An 18,413-nucleotide genomic window follows, 5' to 3' on the forward strand; every position below is an offset into this window, starting at 1 on the left:
GCAGCGGCGGGCGAGGGGAGGGCCCCCTCCCTTCTTACCGCCCCCCTGCCGCCGACGTTTGTTGTGGCGCTCAAACAGCCGCCCTGCGTCGCCGCCGCCGCCGCGCCTTTTCTCTTGTAGCTGTAATTTTATTATAGGTAAAGATCCGCAGCTGCATCACAAGGCGGAGAATCCTTACAATGCACTTTCGCACTTAAGCCGACATTTTCTAGCGAAATTTTATCAATTATAATGAACCTCCCAGAAGGCGGTTAGTTTTCACTGAAAACTTTATTTTTTATTTATAAAGTTATAAAAGTCTATATCAGGTTTATATACAATGTTCTTATAGGAAATAGTTCTTTTTACCTTCCTATATTTTACCCATTTTTATTTACATAAGCAAAGAGCACTCAAACTTAATTGATGTTTAAATGTTTTATTTTAATGATTATTAATGACTTCACAAAATTTATATTTAACACAACATGCACTTTCACTGGCTGAAAACACGGCCCATTTCAGGACATTTTATATCTTTTAGGAGATCATTTGCATTTCTCTCACAATCAGGCGTGAAATAGAATACAGCGGAATACAGAATAAAGAGATACTATTTCTAGCTTTCGAAAAGTGATTTTTTTTAATTACTGGATGTTCCAACTCACTTTGAATTTTAAAAAACTTTTCCAGTCAAGTATGATTAATTAATTTGTTTCATACACTACTTCTAAAGATTATATTTTATATTTAAATCAATTCACAATTCATATATTGTAAAATATTTCTCCGAAAAGTTCAAAATTTTTTTAAACTCCAAGTTGTGGAAAAATTTTATTTTTTTTAGGGAATTTTTAGGGAAATTCCTAATTGCATGCTTACTTTGAAACCAACCTTTAAAGAACTCCCATTATAGGGATTATTTTTAAGTAAAAGAATTTGAGATTGGAGCGCGTAAAACTTGAAAATCGAAAAATAAATATAGAATAATGAGCACCTGTAATATTTAAATAGTCTGGGAAATAGAAAAATACAAGCTGGCTGTAAATGACTCACGACACGCGCAACCGGTTGCATACATTGTAATCCTCCACGCTGAAAGCACATCATTATTTTTTCTGCCCATTTTGTTATGATGATATTCGTCAGCGGAGAAAAATGCGCTGTCGGCGCGCGTCCACTTCATTTAGCACGAGCCCCTGCTCTCGAACGCATTACGTACATTTTAGGGGAATAAACGCAGGAAAGCGTGTAAGTGACTCGGTGTTCGCTGGGAATGACTGGCTGAGCGCCATTTATCCCATCACCTGTCCGTCAAATTGTTATTGCATTACGCGCGGGGCGATGTTACATGAGCGCACGTCCATTATTCCAAGAGCGCACTCCAAGCTAGACACCGTGAAATTGTAACTTGCGACCGGTAATGACACACCAGCCACCTAATTACACCACTTTTACCCACCGAAAGAAAGTACCGAGCGACAAAAATACACAACAGAATAATAGTATGTATTTTGTTCGTGCGCGAAACGAAAAACGGCCCTTTGCCACGCGTGTTTTGTGACAAAAGGAAAACGTGCATATGGTTGAGCCTCACATGTGAATTTGATATCAAGAGTCCACAATCACGAAGTACCTCATGCTGGGAGACTTTTATCTTGGGTTTCTGTCATTGACCCTCCACGTTTTTCCACGTGCAAACACAAATTTCAACTTGTAAAAAAAATGTGTGTAATTTAAGTATTATGTTCTCGCTTATTAATAAAGAATTTAGTTAATTACAATTGTATGAATATAGCATACATATTACTGGAATTAAATAATGGACATAAAAGATATAACTGAAAAACATATTCTCTGAAAATGGCCTACAATAAAATGAGATCGTTTCAAATCGTAAAACTCTGGCCCAGCAGGGCAAGTCCTTGACTTCAGTTCTGGCTCGCCAAACATTGGTGCATTTAACTCAATATACCTGTTTCACATTAAAGGCCAAATTAATTTAATTTTTAATTTATTAATTAAAATTATATCTTTAAATTAATTAATATATCCTCACATTCACCTAATTAAACAAAAAATATTTACAGAAAAGATTTTTATTGTTAAAAATCTTGGCAAAGTTATCTAGTTTTCAATTTTACAAATTTTACGAGAGTGACTTCAAACAGTTTCGCTGTATTTTTAAACAGTAGTAAACTAAAGTACTCTCTTAAAACTAATATTTATTTACAGTATTGGCTCAATTCCCTGACTCAATAAAAAGAAAACGCTATGGTTAAAGTTTTATTTTCTTTACTTCCTTGAGCAGTAAAACTAAAGTGTGTGAATAAAATGTTCAATAAACAAATACCAGATGAAATTATGTTGTGTCCCCGGGGAGGCTTACTTAAGGGCCCGCAAATCTCTCCAAAGCGCATTAAATTTGGCTCCCACGATGAGGATTTCGAATTCTGAGAAAGGAGCTAGGTCTGCTTTTTCTCTGGAGTGAAGAAAACAAGCAAAATATAGAGAAAAGATCTAATCCTTAGGAAAATATAGAAAATTCAGTGTGTGGTCTTCCTGGAGCCAGAAAGCATTCTCTGAATTCTGTCCACTTGACCAGTTTCTTTCAAAATGTGATCCAGCAGCGATTTCTCCCGAAAACAAACATTTTCAACATGCACGTGTATTTTTTCAGGTTTCCAAGAAAAGAAGGACATTTCACGGACAGAATTTCACTCAACCACCTACACGACTGACAAAAGCCGAGGAATTCCCAAGCTCCTTTTTACCTGATCGCATCTCTCTCTCTCCCGCGCTTTTTGCACAAACACAAGTGCATTATTCGACCCCCTCTTGCCTGACAAAGGGGCTGAAAACATTATTTTGGCGTCTTCCCAGAAAAAATCACGCAGGTAAATGCATTTTCTCAGTGAGGCAGACATGAGCTGCTGTCTTTTCACGCACAGACCAGGAGATTTGCGGGTAGGGCGCTTTGATCTGCCCCCATGGCTAGGGAGACACTTATATGTACATTTCCCTGCGCACAAAAACAACATGCACCTTAGCAACAATTTTTGGCCATAAAGCTATAAATCTGAGAGGGCGAGAAATTGGGTCCTTTTGTTCCCTGGAAAAAGCACAAAAAGTCTCAGCGCGGAGGGTGATGTTTTTATTGCAGCTCTGGGAAAGGGTTGAGCTCCGCGCGTATGTCTGTCAATTGCTTCATTGAGCATCCGTGTGCATCAGACCGTATGTCGCTCTGGAGCAATAAAAATTTCTCTTTCCCAAAGTTGGGATGTTCTCATGGCCTCGAGGGACGAAAATTTGGACCCTATTGACGGAAATTTAAAAGAACTATAGAAAGAACAAAATTACAGTTAATATTTTTTTAGAACTAAGTATATGTTTTTGTAACCTCAAAATTTTTAGCTTACAAAAAATTAAAGATATTCAATAAAATTTTTCGTAATGAATTGTATAAAAAAAGCATAGTATAATGCACAGTAATTAAAATTTTGTGGATTTCCAAATATTTTCATAATGTTTTTGTGAAATTTAGAATTATTTTCAAATTATAAATTTATATTTTCACCTCCTGATGCATTTTCAATTCTAGCCAATAGAGCACACTGGCTCATTCACCATGCAGTCCATTACGCAAATTGTGCTGTTACATTGTGTCTACATTCATCTGTTTGGTCAGTCATCAAGAAAAGTGCCGGCGCAAGGCAAACACCTGGAATCGGCCTGCAGTTGATGATGACGGAATAAATAAACATAGTTCGCCGCGAGCAAAAAGCTGTTGCGCGATAAACGCGTGCGACCGACGTCATTGTAAAGTAGCCCGAGTATGTCGAGTGATTATTACTATTATTTTATTGTTGGCTGCTTCGTAGATCCGCGAGGAATGCAGCGGAAAATCAATTGCAATTGTTAAAATAAAATTCTGCTAATAGAGAATGACGCAGATACAACTTTTCCCAGGATATAATTTGATGCCAATTAAATGTCTTTCTCTGTGTTCTAAGTTTAATGTGGCGAAGAGATGATTAAAAAAAATATTATAAAAGGGCACAACGTGCGTCACTCCTGACAAGATGCATCAGTGCGGGAAGGATTTTTTACGTTTTTTTCCAAGAGTACAGAGCTTGGGGTCGGCGCGTGAGGTCAGATGAACCCTTTGCTTTATCACAAGACCCCAATCAACTGGACAACATTTACCGACACAACTGGCTGCTGGTATGTAAATTCACTCTTTTATCAACCGCAGCATCTCCGATTTCAAAATATAACCGAGTTGACATATGGCGGGGGCCATTCTTTGTACTCCAATCAGAACAATAATTATTGAAGTGTGCGCTTCATTTTACCATCTTGATAAACACACAGACCATACTTCAGTTCATTTAATAATTTTTTGCTTCAATTTGGACAGCTGCGGCTTTATGTTGTAAGATTGAAGAGAAATACGTAATTGACAAAAAAAAAATTATTTACAGCTAATAAATTAATATTATTACTTTTAGTGGTGAAAAAATTCTTTTTGAAGTTGTGGCTCATTAAATCTCTATACATATAAGCGCATGTAAGGACAAATTTAAGTTATAAATTTGAAAAAAAAATAATAATAATTAAATGTGGAATAGCATGTAAAATTATTGAAATTTGGAAAAGCAATTATCATAATTCATTTCAATTTTTTTATGCAAATATTTCAATTGCAAAAAAATTCGTTCAAGATTTGACACAAAGAGGCCCGAAAAAAATTTATAGCCGTCTGGTCGTCTGTAACATTATAAAGAGGGACTCGCTATTCCATAGATTTCAAAAAGTAATGGTGCTAGACACGAAAACGCCTTTTGATGTTGCATTGTGCACGCGAAACCGATCAAAAGCAACAGCTTGTGTTCTCCCCGCCTTTGTCCGCCGAAACAAAATTCATCTGCCACTGCACTTCGGCCTGCACTCTCTAGCCCGATTTTATAAAAGTACAATTTTATTTATTGTGCGCAGCCGAGAGATGCATCTGGACCGCGCCGATATCAAAAGCTGTTGCGCTCCACTCTCTTTGATACGCGATTTATTTGGCCGTGTGTAACGGAATAAATCTGCCGGTTTAATTCATCCCCGGCCACCATAAATCACACCCTGCCTTTGTGCAGCAAACGCGACCCGAGAAATTTCGACTTCGGGACGCTCGGCGCGTGAGGGCGATTACGTACCATCTCCGAGAAAGTGTAATAAGTTACAAACTTAAACCAATCTCTCGCCCGTTGCTTAAAAAGAGAAAATATATACGTTTTGGATTCAAACGCCAATAAGCAGTCGAGCGGCGCGTCTCATCAATTTCAATCAACAACTAATTGACAGATATTATGCCCCAATATCCTTCCGAACGGGTCTATTGGCGCAGCACGTGCGTCGCTCATGCAGAAGGAATTGCATTAAAAATTCATTCCACTTACCAATATAATTATATTACCTGCAAATCGAGCTAAGACTGAAAACAATTTCATGGAGGAGAATTTCTGTTTTTTATAAATATACATATCTAAAACAAAATAAATGCAAATTAACCATTTTCAATCTCAACATTTGCTGGAACTAACATTCTAATTTTGAAATATTTAAAATTTAAATAATATCAAACCAAATTGAAAAATTACAGCCTTAGAGAACTTATATAAATAAAATAAACACTTTTCTCAGTGTATCCTGTCCCGTTTGATATGACATGGTGGTACACGATTTTACTTCTAGATCAATTATAGAAAAATTCCTCCTCCGGCAAGTGAAACAGGTACGCAGTTAATCTAAATAAAGTAAAATCTCATAAAACATTTTCGTCGAAAGGCAATTTTGCAATTTTCATTTGCGTGCGCGCCCCGTTCCTCTCCGCCAACAGGTATTCAAATTCAAACTTTCAAACGCATGAGAGACGGTTCAACGTCCGTGCAAACCATTTATTGCGGGAGAGCTTGGCCGGCCCGAATTTTATTTTTATACATATATATTTTATTATTTTCATCGCCCTGCGCGGCTCAAATGAAGCAGAGGGCAGTGTTCGACTTATCTGTCCTGCACGTGCCGGAATAATATTATATGTAGGCCTCGCGCAATTCGCAAGACGTAAATCTGCGCGCAATTTCTCGCAGTCATGCGATGATCTCACTCTTAGCGAGCCGGCCGGCGCTCGTAAAAACAATTGTCTATTGCACTGAAAGACGATATTATGCCCATGGTGTCTGATTTTGCGCTCGGCTTACTTTCCAAACGGCAAGTACACCGTACTTGAAGTATTCATGGTAGAATAATAAAATTGTTCCTAAATAAACGTTTGTACTTACTTTGCAACTAAAATTTTAGATTTTTTTTTCAATTGTTCAAAAAATTTACTTTAAGGGTAGTTGACTTTTCATTCATTTAGGAAATTGGAAAGATGTCAAAGATACCGAAAAATACACTGTTAAGGTGAAACCTAATCATTTGTAAATTAATTTTCAAGCTTTGTTTTCATTTCATGACAAAGTTTCAAATGGGACTAAAAAAACTAAATATTATTTCTAACATAAAATTTAAAAACTGCTTCAATTAATGCCTAAAGTTTTTTTAATAAATAGGATTTTAAATTTGAAAATTATGTTTCTTTTTTTTAATTTCAAAATAATAATTAACTTTTACAGCAAATTTTAACTCATCTTGATCAGGTAAATTTGTGCTGGAAATTTTTCATAATTCATTTTACGCTCGTTGCGCAGCCAGGTTTTATTTTGCGAAAAAGACAGGATGCATTAATCACTTTGAACTCGCTGTCACACTTGCCAACGCCGCCATACGTGCGTGATTATTTATTTGAGCATCAAACAACGCACTTGATCTTTCGCCTGCGTAGTTCGCGTATCAAATTTATTTTATACGCCCACGAAAAACATTGCTGTTTCTCTTGCTTATTTTTGCCATCAAGTCAACGTTGCGTAAAAAATTTTACTGTATAAAAAGCATTATGGGAGAGGTAAATCCAATTTAATGTATTTAGCGCCCACACTCACAGAATTAAAAATTGTGTGTAACGCAGTGGATGTTATGCACTTGGGGTGCTTCTCTAACGCGAATCCGTATATTTATTTACAAGGCGAGAGAACAGTGAGCGTGCCAAAAATTTGAATTTTAAATTTATTGCGTTACAACTGGGGTAATTTTTTATATTGGTATTTTCATTACTACAACTTCATTTAAAATTTATAAATTTTATTTACTGTAATATTCTAATTCATAAAATTGTTTTTGACAAAAAATCTTATTTATTGAATGAATTTATTTTGCTTTGTTTATTTCTTAATGTGAGTGCTTGGTTTTTTTCTTGTATATATAGAGTTTTGTCGTGTTTGTGCGTTGTTGAGTGTATTCCGGTTTTGGTTTTAATTTTTTTTTTTTTTTAGAGAAATTTGATTGAAATTTGAACATTATTATAATGCATTTTCAGGGTATTGGTTTTCACGCTCAGTTTCTGAATTCACGTTAAAACTTCAAAAATTATTTTCTTTAATTTGAAAATTGTCTTGACTTTAACTTCTTTAATAAATTTTATTTCTTTTTAAAATATGATTTCAATAGTTAATGTATAAATTAACCAAACAATCTTGTCTTATGTCAAATAAATGAATATGAAATTTAACTTATTTCTCGTTTGCTTCATTTGTGTCAACTTCTTAGGCATTGGGAACATTTGGAAATTGTTAATTCTCAATTCAATACTTTTCAGTTTGGCGCATAAGAAGATTTACTAAATTATTTCTTATAATTTAAAATTTTCCTCGTTTTAATCCAAAAACTTATAATATATGTACAGATTTATTGGCTATTTAGGGGAGCGTTGGGACATGCACTCGTCGTCGTCAGCAAAGCAGAATGTGCTCGTGGTCAGGGTTCTTTTCGTGGCCGCGGTATTCAAACATTCAGAGTGAGTGTCCGAGTAGGGTGCGCGCTCAAGGAGCAGCGCCCTATGCAGAATGCAAATCGCGCTCTCTGCTGCAGAGCGCGGTCGTTCGTTAATAATAGAAACGCCGCCCGCGATCGAGTCTCTCTGCTTCTTTATTTTGGGCCAGAGGTGACAAAGCAAAGAGCTGCTTTTCCCTCGGCCAGAAATAAAAGGCCGCTGACGAGAAGAATTATCAAGAGTGGCGAGAAAGAGGATCGAAAGGGCACAACACAAATCCAAGAGAAGAGATGCGGAGATAAAGCGACCGAAGCGATTTCGGATCAAATAAAAAATGCATCCTCAATCGAATCTGGATGGTCGCCGCGCTTGATTGCTTCCATTGAGAGGATTTATGTCCACTAAAGCTGATGGACGTCAAGGAAACGAAGAATCTCCATCTTGAAAGAAAGACGGGTTTTCTCTCCGCCTTTGTTTCCTAAACGTATAAATGATATAAACAATACATACATTGTCGTACATAAAAGATTTTCACGGAATTATAAATCTTTACAAAAGCTATATACAAAAGAAATATTTTTATATCAAGTATGATCACCTAGCTTTTATTAAAGAATCTTGGCTCAGTGATCATTTTTAGTGGTTTATAATAATTGATTGGTAATTACTAAAAAATTGGAAATTTTCAAATTTAGTTTTATTTTTGTTTACAATTTCTATATCAGAAAATAAGAATAAGTTTAAGATAAACTTAAATAAGAATAAGAATAAGAAAGAGTACTAATATTTTACAGGCCCATATAAAAAAACGTGCGCTTTTTAATTCAATTTGTGTTTTTTGCAATGATTGAGGCTAATTTTTTTTCGGTTGCCAAATTATCTGCTAATTTGACGTGAGGCAATCAAGTAAGTGTTGGCAAGTCGCATAATTAAGTCATTTGCACTTAGTCGATGTGCGCTCGTCGCACCTGCGTGGTTTTTTTTAATGTTCGTTATTTTATCAACTGCTCGCCAGGAAATTGCGCGCACACACAGCACGCACTAGCAGTTTTTTCTCCAGCATTTAATACTGTTTTATCAATTTGGCGTGTTTTGGACGAATTTATCACACATGCGATTTACTTTTTACCATGTTGTTTTGCTCGCCTGCTGGAAAAAAATTGAAGCCTGCATTTACCCTTTTTAGCAGCAGAAAATAAAGTTTAATTTTTAGAGTAGTGCGGAAAATTAAAATGTAAAAAAATGTAATGAAATTTGGTAATTATTTCTTATTATCTTGAGAAGCGCATGGTGACACATATTTTACTCAATTAAAATACACTTTTCTTTTCCTTCATATCGCTTCATATTAAAAAAGCATTTCTTGAAAAAAAAAATAACAATAATAATTAATAATGATATGATATTTCATTTTGTAAGACACTATTTGCATATGTATATAAAATACAATTCCACTCATATTACGCATCCAAAATTCTCAAGGCTTTTTTTCGCAGGTGCCAATGGCCGAAAACAAGCTGGTCGCCGCCGTTTGTCGCGTCTCTGAAGGAGTGCCGGGCGGAAAGGCAGCACCGCGACGTGTTACGCTGTTTTGCAAAATGCTGCAAATTAACCTTGAAAATGAAGCGCTGAGGCGCCCCAACTTGGCCAGTCATACACATACATATTATACTCGCTGGGTTTGGTGACTTTGGTGTACGCGGCTTGTTTTGCACAGCACTCTCGTATTATATGCGAAATGAACACGTCTTGCTTGTGTGACATGGCCATTTCGTTTCAGTGTTATTTCCATCTCTCCTGCCTACTTTTGTTGCCAAGCGAGAAATGACTTTTAGCGAAATTGGCTTTTACCGCTAAAAGGTTTGCTACAATTTTGCAGTCCAATACAAATAAAGTGATATTGCAGAAGTAAAAATTCCATAATTTAAATTAAAAATATAAAATTCAAATTTACAAAACTCCCACATGTATTCTTATTCATTTTTATACTTAAATTATTATATTATAATTGCTAGCTGCACCATGCAAATAGATTTTTTTATCACAATATTCCAATAATATTACAAATAATATTAAATATCCAAAATTTACACTTATATAATAATTGTGTAACACCTCCAGACCATAAAAACTTTTATATATAAAATAAAAACTATCACTGCAACTGAAAATATAAATCTAATCAATATAATTTATTTTTTTTGCACATATAATTACACTTTCAATTGAATATTCATCAAAATATTTTGTGTGAATATTTTTTGCATTTTTAATTAAAATTTAATTAATGCGCATTCTTAATAATTAAAATTTAAGCTGCGAGTTTTTGGTCGTTTGAATTTGTTTCATCTCAATATAATAAGCCAGTTAAATCCATCTCTCCCATCAACCGCCTCATTTGTCGCTCGAAATGCAAAAGACCGATTGAAATATTGCGTCGTGGATTTTGCCTGGTCATGTCCGGGGTCACGGTCGCTTCAATATATATGAAATAAACCAGACGCTTTTTTGAAAAATCGCGACCTTGCCCACTAGTTGGATGCCAGCCCGTCCGAGGTCTCCTCCTCGCAGACCCATGTGCAGAGAATTCTCAGATGGCACCACTCTCGGGAGTCTCGGGCAGACGGCGAATTATATATTTGTTTTTTTTATTCGCGGCTCCGATGAATAAAAAGCAAGCGAGTGAATAGGGGCAAAGGAAATCGCAGCTGGGCGAAGAATGTCAAATTTCTGAGCGAAATCGTCGCGTGTTGCCCTCGAGTGAGTCAACTGGGTCCAGTTGGAGAGAAATATTCATGAAAATGGCAGCTGAGCACCAAAACGGCGACAGCCACAGCGAGCTGGACATCGCCAATGACCTGACCTACGAGCTGGCTAGAGGTATAAAACTTATCTAAAATTTTGCGTGGGATCGCATTAAAAATTTATGGCTAAGTTCAATAATAACGCTTATATTAAATACTTATTTTAAAAATAAAAATTCCTTGATATTTGTTGATCGCATGAAAAACGTGAAACACTTTATATTTGTTGTGAATTTATTTTTTCATCGTCACAATAAAAATTGTAATTGAATAATAAATATTTAGTGGAACCCTTCTTTAAAAATTTTTGTATTTTTTTTAGAAATAATGCAAGCGTTGATTGACGCCCTGAGTGAACCGGAAAACGTAAAGATGCTGAAAGAAATCAGAGATGATTGCAAAAACGACGCCCTTCGAGTGATGGTCTACGTCTATCCTCAAGTAGTTTCCATCAAAATTAAAGCGATTGAGAAGTACGGAGTCCACGGGGCACAAGGTAGAAAGATCACTAAAATATCCTGTCTTCAATAAAATATTTTTCAAATTATTTTAGGTTTAATTAGATTCATAACGCACATAAAAGAGATGATGAAGCTGGACCCAGAGCTTTTGCAGCTCTACAGACAGCTCCAGGCGAAGTCGTTTTTGTTCGACAGCAGTCAACTTTCCTCCTCTGGTTCCTCAAACAATAACCCCCAGGGGCCATCAATAAGCCAAGTCTAACAGCAGATTTTAATATATATTTTTTGTAAATTATTTATTCCCTGTCTTGGTTTCACTCCTGCATTTTCACATGACGGTGTATTGATGTAACTTTATACTAAAAAATTCAAAATGCATAAAAATAACAATGGAACCAGTAAGATTACTTAAAAATGTCGTTCTTGAAATGTAGAATTATTATGATCTGGAAAAATGTGATGTTGAAAATAATTTCTGTTTAGAAAAAATGACTTAATTTTTCGTTACCGCTTGAAATGAAAAATAAAAAAGTAATATGCGCAAAAACGTTTCTCATGAAAAAAATTGTTTTGATTAAAAATATATTCCTTATCTAGAAAATTTTAAAAAGCGACATTAATTTATTTTTTATTTTGCAAAATTTTTTTGTTTTGTGGTCCAAGTAATAATTAAATTATATTCTCATTGAAAAATATAGTGGATGCTTGTACCCCTGCCATACAATTGTGTAGGCAATCTGTTTGTCTCAGCTCTGCGCCTGGTTGCATAATGAATCACGTGCCCAGGGGCAAACAAGTTCAAGCACGTCGATCTCCTGTTTTTCTTGTCAGCTGGAGTAGAGCCGCGGCTGCATGGCGACCGGCGTCCACTCGTTCTCCGCATTTCACCTGAGAAATTTTCACAGATTCCAGCACCACATTTCCAAGAGGCCATCAGGGAATTTTTCCAAAGCAGTCGACTTTGGAAATCCAAGCCGTGAACCGCAAAACAGACGTTCCTTCAGCCACAAAACCATGTCGAATTTGGACCAAGCCAAAACCATCGCCGCCGAAAAGGCTGTGCACGAATACGTCAAGGTGATTTTGCACTTTTAAAGTTTTTCTATGATGAAAATACTGAAACGGAATTTAATTAAAGGACAAAATGTGTCTGGGCGTTGGAAGCGGGTCCACTGTTGCTCTTGCCGTTCGCGTTCTTGGTATAAAAGCAATAAAAAAATATGTAAATCACAAATAAGATTTTAATTAATTCATCTTTTTAATCCACAGCCGACAAGATTCACAAGGAAAAATTGCACGTGATCTGCATTCCTACCTCTTTTCAAGCTCGCCAGTTGATTCTGGAAAACAATTTAATCCTCGGTGATCTCAACTCGCATCCAAAAGTAATAAGGAAAAAAATATAAATTTCAATAAATTTATTTATTTTACTTTTTTTTTAATTTCTCAGTTGGATGTGGCCATAGACGGTGCTGATGAGTGTGATGCAAACCTGACCCTGATTAAGGGTGGAGGCGGCTGTCTTGCCCAAGAGAAGGTTGTTGCTTCCTGTGCCGAGCAATTCATCGTCATTGCCGACCACACGTAATGAATTATTTAAAATACGTGAATATAAATAATAATTTTCGTCATCCTTGTGCTTAGGAAGAAAAGCTCCAAGCTAGGAGAAAAGTGGTCTAAAGGTGTGCCAATTGAGGTTCTGCCCTGCGGATATACTCCCGTTGCCAACAAAATCCAGGAACTCTTCGGTGGTGTTGCCGAATTGCGAATGGCCAAAATGAAGGCTGTATGTTTTTATATTCATTGTAAATTCCAAATTTACAAAATTTAATTTATGCTTTTTTAGGGCCCTGTTGTTACGGACAATGGAAATTTCATTCTCGATTGGAAATTCTCGACTGACAAAATTTTTGATTGGGAAAAAACCAACACAGCGATCAAAATGATTCCAGGTATAACCTTTGTAATTTTTGAATTTAAATTTTTAGCCCATTTTTTTTAAAGGCGTTGTCGAGACGGGACTCTTTGTTGGCATGGCAAAGAAGGCTTACTTTGGAATGGAGGACGGTTCTGTTTCCACAATCTAAAATCTCAATAAAAAGGTTCCTGCCGAATTGGTAAATATTATCTCCATGGCACTTTAAATGAAATTTGTAAAAGTCTAAAAAATCAAGATTTATTTTTGTCAAACATTATAAGAAGCATTCTGTGAGCAAAAACTAAATACACGCACAAACAGTATAGTGCTTGGAATATATGGTCTACAAAATCTAAAATTGAGTAATTCCTTAATATCACATTTAAAGCTTGAGGAAAATAGCTTTTTCACCACAGCACCCATGGTGGCTGGTTCATTTTGTTCAGTGGAACATTGGTGAGGTTAGCTGGAATGTTGATCAGGGCGTAGTTTTTCCCTAGCTTTTCAAGACCTTTTCTTATGAAGTTTCTATTTTTAAAATAATGGGTTTTAATAAATATTAAAAAAAAGGGAAATTGTCATGTGGTCTTACCCATTTTTCCCCAGCAAAAATCCAGCTGGGATGCTTGTGTCTCTGCCTGTGGTGTCGTCAATCATTTCTATGTAGAAACTTTCCTCCTCAGGGTCATAATCACAGATTACTATGGCAATAGCTCCGGCCCGCTCTGCCGTTACAGCCTTGCTCAAAAATGAGCATTCACTGCGATTAAGAGAAAACACAAAATATTACAACCTTTTCAATATTTTTAAAGTTTCTGCCAAATTTTAACAAAATTATACCCTCTTTCTGCAAGGGCAACGCTTCCTTCTAAGTCTGCTGCATTTTTGGGCCATCCGCACCCGTTTGGTGGGTCGACTGGGACTAGTTTAACACCCTGAGCATAAAAGCTGCTATTCTGAAATAAGTTAAATTTTTTTATATGTTTTTACCTTTCTATTATATTCAGATTAAAACTCACAAAGGTTGGGCCAAAGTCTTTTGCTGGCTTTATTTTGTAGGTATAGCGGAGAACTTTTGGTTCCAAAATCTCAAAGAAAAAGTCATTGCCAATAAAGTCGACCATTCCTCCTCCGTCGAAAGTGTGAGCATTGTTAGCTGAAAATAAACAATTTGTTTATTATCCTCTGTGTTTGGCTCATTGACGCAAATTGTCGTACACATAATATTTTAGATTTTAAATTAATTAATTATAAAATAATTACCTCCTCCATTTATATTGCTGAATAACTGGTTAAATGCGAAAAAAGTTAAAAGCCATGTCTTGACCATCTTTGCCTAATTTAATTAGCAACTGCAAATCTTGTCACTGTTTTTGTTTTTGAGAATTTGGCCAGTACGGGGCGTACATGAACCAGCAGCCAGGTAGGCGAATGCTGTGTCGACGGATGTTTTTAAGTTGTTGGCGGCAAAAGTGGGAGGGTGATGTAGCCGGATGTAGCTGATGTGGTGCCTTGCCTTTTTCGGCTTTCGGCAAGAAACAAATAATAATTATTGTAAATAATATTTTGGTATATACAAGTATCACAACGTTAAATTTGTTTCATATTTTAAAATACCCCTAAGCAGTTGTCGCTTTTATAAAATTAACTAAGCATACAAATATTCATCAATAAAAATGTTTTATTTTAATTAAAGGGGTTTTGCAAAATGAACCAAGTCTATTGATATAAATTTTTCTTTTATTATCAAAATACTTAATCCTAATAAATTATTATAGTACAAATAAGATATTATTTTTCCCCAAAATATTATTGAATATACATTAATAAAGTTATTTGCATATTTTTATTATCTTGCACAGGCAGTAAAAAATAGTTTCAACCAGTTATTAAAGCTCGAATACAGTTTCAAAGCTTCGATCGTGCTGAACGTCTTCTTTTCTGGCAATATTGAACACGACTTTCAAATTTTCCATTTTGCAAACACCATTACCACACGTAACAACGTTGAGTAATATCACAACCTGGGAGTCTTTGTCCGAGGATGGAAATGTCACTTCGACTGACCCGTGAAGCTCTCTGCACTCATCCCTTATCTTCAACTCTCCCTTCTTTGAGTCCACAGTCAAATGGTCTGTTGAAAACACAATAATTTAAGGTAAATTTCTTTTGATACATCAAGCCAAAGTCAAAAATACCTGGTGCCAAAATGCGAAATGAATGTGGAGCATCTTCTGATGCCTTCAAAGGTCCTTTGAATTTCACCAAAAAATTGTAGCTGAGCGTCATTTCTTTATTAGAAATCAACAACGTCGCCTCCTCAACTTTGAGGTATCGAGTCACAGAGTCCACTTCGGTTGAAAAGACAATTGGAAACTGCAATTTAGAAAGTCATAAATTTAAAAAAAAAATTATTTTTGATAATTGTACTTCTTCCAGTTTCCATGTGCTTAGATCTACCGTTTTAATGGTGTGATTGTTGGTGTCTGCTATAAAAATTCTATTATTTGCATCATCAGCGCAAATTCCACCAGGTTCCTTCAGCTGGATAAATAAAAAGAAATGTTAGATCCAAAATTATACCAGATTTCCATGATAATGAAACTTACACTAGTTGCATTTCCAGCAAGATTAATGGTCTCACAGGAATTTTTCTGAACATCAATCTTTTTTATTTTGTTGTTAAAAGTGTCTGCCACAACAGCACACTTAAGACGAGAGCTCCAGCAAACATCGATAGGGTGCTGAAGTTTTGCTTCAATGCCCTTGCCATCCTTGTCTCCGTAGGCAAACAGGTTCTGTTAAAAATATTTTTTTTTAAGGTTTCAATAAAATAGAAAAATAAATAAGGTTATCTTACATTTGGGTTCTTTTCTGCTCCTACAACTCCAGAAACTGCCCCGCCGTCAAGAAGAATTTTCCTTACGCTAGAGCTCTCCGAATCTGCCACTAGCAGGCAGTCCGACTTATTCCCGCTGAGGGCCAAACCCGATGGCTGGGCAAAAGCAGCAATGTGGGGGTATGAGTTGTTGCGATTTTCCTCCCTGCCACTGCCAGCAAGCGCAACACAGTATCCTTTTTTCACAGACCTGTCAAAGTGCAGAATTTTTCAAATAATTTATGTGTACAATTTCAAATATACATTTCTAAAAACTTGAAAAAGCAAAAAATGAATTGAATTGAATTACTTTTTCCAAATTTTGGTATCTTCAAGAGCTAGCCCCCAGATTTGGTGATTTCCAGCCATGGCAATAAACAGAAGTTTCTTTTTAGGTTCCAATGCCAGGCCCCAGGGTGAATTGAGTTGCTGCTTCGTTGCCAGCACCGAGCCTCCAACTCTGTCACTGCCGATTTTTCCCGTTCCAGCCACTGTAGACACTTGACAATTTTTCAGGTCAACCTAGGATAATTATTTGAATTTAAGTTTTGGTTTAAATTTAGAAGGAGATTACATACCATGCGGATGGCGTGATTTTCCGTGTCAGCCACATAGGCAATGTCTTCGTCCGCAAATAAAACTCCCTGCGGAAAGAAAAATTTTGCTTCCAAGAAATTGCCATCTGTTAGCCCTGAGTCTCCACTGCCGATTTTAGCCTCCACTCGTCCAGAATTTGAATCGACCAAGAGCAGACGGTGGTGTCCAGAATCGGAGATCAAAAGCTTTCGTCCTTGCACTGCGACTCGACCAGGAAAGAAAAGTCCAGTGGATGGAGACAAATGTAGGCGAGCTGAAATTACTGGCACACTAGCAGTTGATATTTTGTCTTTGAAAAAATCCAAAGCAGCTTCGACCATCAAGTCCAGAGTGGATGTGTGACCTTCGCCCATCAGGATGAAGAGAGGGATATTTCCTGGGCCTAAATTTGCAATAAATTAATTCTTTAGATTTGGTTTCAATTTACAAAGTTTGATTTTTTTTTTTAAAAAATACCAATAAGAACAAGTGAAGGCCAGCAAGCAATCTGAAGTTGATTCCAAAGGACCATTCCATCGTTGACGACAGGGTGGTGAATTTCGTGGCGCAGGACAGCTGCCTCGACATTCTTGGACAGCTTTTCTGCTTCAAATTTAGCGCTGTGGACCCCAATCTATAATAATTTTGGATAATTTAGTCTTATGAAATCTCTTTAGTAACTGCAACCAACCACAACTAAGCCTTTCTGGACCGAATACTTTTCCTCCAGTCTCTTTATCTCTGGAAGAACGTGCAGACAGTTGATGCAGCAATAGGTGAAAAAGTCCAGAAGGACCAGTTTGTCCTTAAGATGCTTCTCCAAGGACAGAGGCTCGCTGACGTTGAACCACTCAAGGCCTTCTCGAAAATCAGGCGAATGTTCGACTTGTTTCGAGTTCAGGAGCTGTTTGATGTATTTCTGAACGAGCAGGATTTTTCCTTGGTGGGATTCGATGTCGGCCAAATTTTCGGCTAGATCAGCACTAAATTCGTAGACCAAATCCATGGCGTATGATGCAAGGTTCGAAGGGAAACTAAAATATGAAGGAAAGGCAAAGTCCTAGGCGGTAAAAATCTATATAATAAAGATGAGTCTCTGTCATTTAAAGACGCTAATATTAAAATGCGTAATGTCATATGTATCTGAAGAAAAAAAATTTCAGTCGATTCCTATTGTCGATAGGTGCTATATTTTGCCCCGAAATGTAAGGAAACGGGCGCGCCGGTGAGCCAGGTGTGAGCAAATATGTATGTATATGTACATAAGTATTTTAGGTGGGGGCGAAATATGACTTTTTAATCCAACCAACTTAATTAATCCTATACCTTTGCCAGAATGTTAAATTTCCAAAGTCGCTTTTTGGTCATCCACGGTCCCAGCAGGCCCCAAAAGTCCTCCGTGGAAAAGAAAATCTGCCTGCCAGTTTCCTTGCAGATCATCCACGTTCATTTTCTAACAATTTGCTGCGCTGCTTATGCATGTCTTTCAAATGAATTAAAAGCAAAGACCGAAGCAGAGGACCGAGAACGAAAAGCTTGACGAAAAGTATAATTTGGAAGGAAAAGATTTTCGCAGCTGTGCAGATTCAGTCAGATGTTTGTTTTTCTTCAAAAGCGGTCGGGAGAAAGTGGAGAAACCTCGAAACCAAACCCCGCCTCCACAGCGTGCCAGTGGTGCCAGTAAAAGGGGGCGTGCCACGCCACTACGCCCCCTTAGGTCCTTCAGTGTGGTTCTGGTGAGGATATATATAATTATGGTGATTGGTGATGAGGATGCACAATCATGTTTATTTTTTTAAATACATAACTATGCGAAATGCAATAAATGCATCATTCCTTTTCGTTTTGATTCTTCATGATTTCAAGATTATATTCT

At 36.6% G+C, this 18,413-nt stretch overlaps 5 protein-coding genes and 1 long non-coding RNA gene across 9 annotated transcripts in view; 3 read left to right on the plus strand and 3 right to left on the minus strand.

Moving 5' to 3' along the window:
• The window catches only part of LOC132202741 (receptor-type guanylate cyclase gcy-19-like), a 92,890-nt gene that overhangs the window by 38,616 nt on the left and 35,861 nt on the right, over positions 1-18,413 (minus strand). The gene's annotated exons all lie outside the window — the stretch shown is intronic.
• On the plus strand, positions 81-9,785 carry LOC132202524 (uncharacterized). 3 transcript variants are annotated; one of them, XR_009442385.1, is made up of 4 exons: positions 81-137; positions 2,660-2,876; positions 3,581-4,203; positions 9,397-9,785. It is a non-coding gene; the product is annotated as an uncharacterized LOC132202524 (long non-coding RNA). The 3 variants fall into 3 exon arrangements; XR_009442383.1 differs by lacking the exon at positions 9,397-9,785 and having other exon boundaries at positions 3,581-4,402; XR_009442384.1 differs by lacking the exons at positions 81-137; positions 9,397-9,785 and adding an exon at positions 1,197-1,484 and having other exon boundaries at positions 3,581-4,402.
• On the plus strand, positions 10,539-11,717 carry LOC132202447 (uncharacterized). The gene is made up of 3 exons (XM_059629369.1): positions 10,539-10,780; positions 11,027-11,200; positions 11,258-11,717. The coding sequence occupies exons 1-3, from the start codon at positions 10,696-10,698 to the stop codon at positions 11,425-11,427; spliced, it is 429 nt and encodes a 142-aa protein (XP_059485352.1). The 5' UTR covers positions 10,539-10,695; the 3' UTR covers positions 11,428-11,717.
• On the plus strand, positions 11,986-13,254 carry LOC132202240 (ribose-5-phosphate isomerase). Its single transcript, XM_059629031.1, has 7 exons — positions 11,986-12,242; positions 12,304-12,364; positions 12,435-12,550; positions 12,616-12,749; positions 12,810-12,951; positions 13,012-13,117; positions 13,170-13,254. The coding sequence occupies exons 1-7, from the start codon at positions 12,018-12,020 to the stop codon at positions 13,250-13,252; spliced, it is 867 nt and encodes a 288-aa protein (XP_059485014.1). The 5' UTR covers positions 11,986-12,017; the 3' UTR covers positions 13,253-13,254.
• Positions 13,329-14,509, minus strand: LOC132202241 (PRADC1-like protein). The gene is made up of 5 exons (XM_059629032.1): positions 14,347-14,509; positions 14,103-14,239; positions 13,924-14,039; positions 13,676-13,843; positions 13,329-13,611 (listed from the first exon to the last, which is right to left on the minus strand). The coding sequence occupies exons 1-5, from the start codon at positions 14,411-14,413 to the stop codon at positions 13,491-13,493; spliced, it is 609 nt and encodes a 202-aa protein (XP_059485015.1). The 5' UTR covers positions 14,414-14,509; the 3' UTR covers positions 13,329-13,490.
• On the minus strand, positions 14,812-18,226 carry LOC132202787 (NHL repeat-containing protein 2). 2 transcript variants are annotated; one of them, XM_059629966.1, is made up of 10 exons: positions 17,864-18,226; positions 17,229-17,571; positions 17,015-17,171; positions 16,540-16,940; positions 16,272-16,483; positions 15,944-16,172; positions 15,693-15,881; positions 15,514-15,627; positions 15,282-15,459; positions 14,812-15,217 (listed from the first exon to the last, which is right to left on the minus strand). In XM_059629966.1, exons 2-10 carry the CDS (start codon positions 17,541-17,543, stop codon positions 14,973-14,975), a joined length of 2,040 nt encoding a protein of 679 aa, XP_059485949.1. In that variant the 5' UTR covers positions 17,544-17,571; positions 17,864-18,226; the 3' UTR covers positions 14,812-14,972. The 2 variants fall into 2 exon arrangements, with proteins under 2 accessions (XP_059485949.1, XP_059485950.1); XM_059629967.1 differs by lacking the exon at positions 17,864-18,226 and having other exon boundaries at positions 17,229-17,857.

The sequence above is a fragment of the Neocloeon triangulifer genome, unplaced genomic scaffold (genome assembly GCF_031216515.1).
Source record: "Neocloeon triangulifer isolate White Clay Creek 2 clone unplaced genomic scaffold, ASM3121651v1 ptg000015l, whole genome shotgun sequence".
NCBI classification, from domain to species: Eukaryota; Metazoa; Arthropoda; class Insecta; order Ephemeroptera; family Baetidae; genus Neocloeon; species Neocloeon triangulifer.

What these genes read in the sequence shown, in the direction of transcription:
- LOC132202447 (XM_059629369.1), top strand. Translation starts at nt 10,696, where the DNA reads ATGAAAATGGCAGCTGAGCACCAAAACGGCGACAGCCACAGCGAGCTG. An exon ending in GACCTACGAGCTGGCTAGAG is followed by an intron (nt 10,781 to 11,026) that starts GTATAAAACTTA and finishes TATTTTTTTTAG; the next exon opens with AAATAATGCAAGCGTTGATT. An exon ending in CGGAGTCCACGGGGCACAAG is followed by an intron (nt 11,201 to 11,257) that starts GTAGAAAGATCA and finishes AAATTATTTTAG; the next exon opens with GTTTAATTAGATTCATAACG.
- LOC132202240 (XM_059629031.1), top strand. Translation starts at nt 12,018, where the DNA reads ATGGCGACCGGCGTCCACTCGTTCTCCGCATTTCACCTGAGAAATTTT. An exon ending in ATCTCAACTCGCATCCAAAA is followed by an intron (nt 12,551 to 12,615) that starts GTAATAAGGAAA and finishes TTAATTTCTCAG; the next exon opens with TTGGATGTGGCCATAGACGG. An exon ending in AGCGATCAAAATGATTCCAG is followed by an intron (nt 13,118 to 13,169) that starts GTATAACCTTTG and finishes TTTTTTTTAAAG; the next exon opens with GCGTTGTCGAGACGGGACTC.
- LOC132202241 (XM_059629032.1), bottom strand. Translation starts at nt 14,413, where the DNA reads ATGGTCAAGACATGGCTTTTAACTTTTTTCGCATTTAACCAGTTATTC. An exon ending in AAGACTTTGGCCCAACCTTT is followed by an intron (nt 14,040 to 14,102) that starts GTGAGTTTTAAT and finishes AACTTATTTCAG; the next exon opens with AATAGCAGCTTTTATGCTCA. An exon ending in TTTTTGCTGGGGAAAAATGG is followed by an intron (nt 13,612 to 13,675) that starts GTAAGACCACAT and finishes TTTTAAAAATAG; the next exon opens with AAACTTCATAAGAAAAGGTC.
- LOC132202787 (XM_059629966.1), bottom strand. Translation starts at nt 17,543, where the DNA reads ATGGATTTGGTCTACGAATTTAGTGCTGATCTAGCCGAAAATTTGGCC. An exon ending in GCCTTCACTTGTTCTTATTG is followed by an intron (nt 16,941 to 17,014) that starts GTATTTTTTAAA and finishes TTGCAAATTTAG; the next exon opens with GCCCAGGAAATATCCCTCTC. An exon ending in GAGCAGAAAAGAACCCAAAT is followed by an intron (nt 15,882 to 15,943) that starts GTAAGATAACCT and finishes TATTTTTAACAG; the next exon opens with AACCTGTTTGCCTACGGAGA.